The sequence below is a fragment of the Nestor notabilis genome, unplaced genomic scaffold (assembly GCF_000696875.1).
Source record: "Nestor notabilis isolate BGI_N333 unplaced genomic scaffold, ASM69687v1 scaffold15287, whole genome shotgun sequence".
Taxonomy (NCBI): Eukaryota; Metazoa; Chordata; class Aves; order Psittaciformes; family Psittacidae; genus Nestor; species Nestor notabilis.
The window spans coordinates 1-1,992 of record NW_009937915.1 but is presented as its reverse complement, the minus strand read 5'-3'; the positions used below and the strand labels follow the sequence as shown (position 1 = coordinate 1,992).

General features: G+C 43.0%; 1 protein-coding gene across 1 annotated transcript; it reads left to right on the top strand.

Moving 5' to 3' along the window:
- Positions 1-1,400: 1,400 nt before the first annotated feature.
- Positions 1,401-1,906, top strand: LOC104409248 (the record flags this gene model as incomplete). The annotated part of the gene is given in 2 exon segments (XM_010019070.1): positions 1,401-1,687; positions 1,689-1,906. Coding segments are annotated over 2 exon segments (505 nt in total), but the record flags the coding sequence as incomplete, so codon positions are not given.
- Between the last annotated feature and the right edge of the window lie 86 nt (positions 1,907-1,992).

Genomic DNA, 1,992 nt, shown 5'->3' with positions numbered 1-1,992 from the left:
GGGCAGGTAAAATGCACATCTCTGCTTTTGTGGTTAAATAGGATGTAGCATGAGAGTGGAACTTAGGGCTTTGTCACGGGTTAGCAATGATCCCATTCCTCCATACATTACTTTGCTGAAAGATCTCACTCTGCCTTGCAACATTCTTGTTATTCCAGAGCTGGGTTGGGCTAGTCATAATAGATGCAGGCAATCAACTCAACTTCCCCACACACAGCTCTGCCAGTAAAACTCACTTCACCTTGCAACACTCCTGTTTTTCCTGTGTCTTTTAAGCAAAGGCTATCAATTTGGCACTTACTGTGGATCTGTCCTTACTCCTCCTGAAATCCAGGGTAACTTTCTAAGTGATGCAAGAGGAAAGTGTTGCTGATACAGACAAATGTCTGCTTGTGACTAGGATGAAATCTCTGCATGACTGAGATTTTGACCCTGACAGTAGAGGTAACTGACCAGTGTTCCACTTCTGCTTTCATTCCAGTAATTAAAACTCAGGATGACTACAGATACCAACTCAGTTACAAAGATTGTGAGACTAGATTCTGACCTTTACATAATGTGCCCTTCTGCATGGTTGTGCTCTTTCCCAAGAACAAGGTTTCCTTTTAATTAGAACACTAGAGCTTTCAATGTTGATTGCTGTTCTTTTATTTAGAAGGAAAATCTATAGAGAATTCACCATGCTGCAGACAAGCATTGGCCTATTGACAGCATCTCAATTTACACTACCATTTGGATTTGGGTCATGTAATTCTATGTAAAATCAGGTAAGTGTGTGACACAGTAAAATGGTACGCCAAAATAAAGATTATTCTTTCCTCTTTGTTTTCTTTATCACATGAAATAATACAGTAAAAATATACGAATGCTCTAGGCAATGTAGGAAACTAAAAAATACTAGTTTGGTGAATGAGCATAGTAAGAGGCTATGAATATGGATATGTTTGTACTAAGGAGCCTAGAGGAGATACTTTTTATGTGTGGTAATACAGAAACACATACTTGTAACTCTGCACACCAGGGAGAGAATATTCCCCTAAATCAAGTACTTTCTCTAGCAGCGCTCCTTGTTGATCAAAGCTGCATAATTTAAAGCATCTAGAGGCAGCTTTAAATTATTCACAGTATTTTTTTTTTAAGTGATTTGGTATATTGCAGACAGTAGTTGTGTAACTACCAGTCTTCTGTAAGTTCTATAAACTTTTGCATCCTTACAGAAACGGCAAGTTTTCTGAAAGTCACATTTGAGAAGATGGGATGGGACTTTGCATAACAGGAGCAACAGAGACTCACTCTAACACCGTGTTAGTCACATAGCGCAAAAATGCCAGGCGTGCAAGGCAATACAGAACGGCAGGACAGAGCCGGCAGCCTCTAGGTCCCAGCCCGAATGCTGCTGTATGGTGCCTAAGAGCTTTCTGATACCCTCAAAAGCCCCAAATAGGAATCCTGCAATTAGTGCATCTAACTCCTCCTCTACTGCAGTCTCTTCTCCTATTGGTAAAAGGTCTTCGCAGGCTCATGTGGGGATCCCACCCCTTTTGTGGGTTTTCATTCTGAAGCTATCCACAACTTTACACCTGAATGAATGCCAAGCCTCTGAATATATAAAGGAAACCTTCAAGACCAATTTCAGAGTAACCCAGAAGAAGCAGAAGAAAAAAGATTTCATCCAGCTCTGTCAGACAGACTGAACCAACCATGCTTCTCCCTGCCATTCACTTCTACGGCTTTCTCCTAGCTTGCATCTTCACAAAAAGCTACTTGGCTTTCAAGAACGATGCCACAGAGATACTTTATTCGCACGTTGTTAAACCTGCTGCAGCGAGCCAAGGCAGCAATAGCACGTTGAATCAAGCCAGGAATGGAGGCAGGCACTACACCAGCACTGGATCCGACCGGAACAGTGAGTATCCTACTGGCGGCACTTCCACCGCTCCCCTCTGCCCATACCCCTCCGGCAGCCCCGGCCCCGCAGCGGAGCGGAGCGTC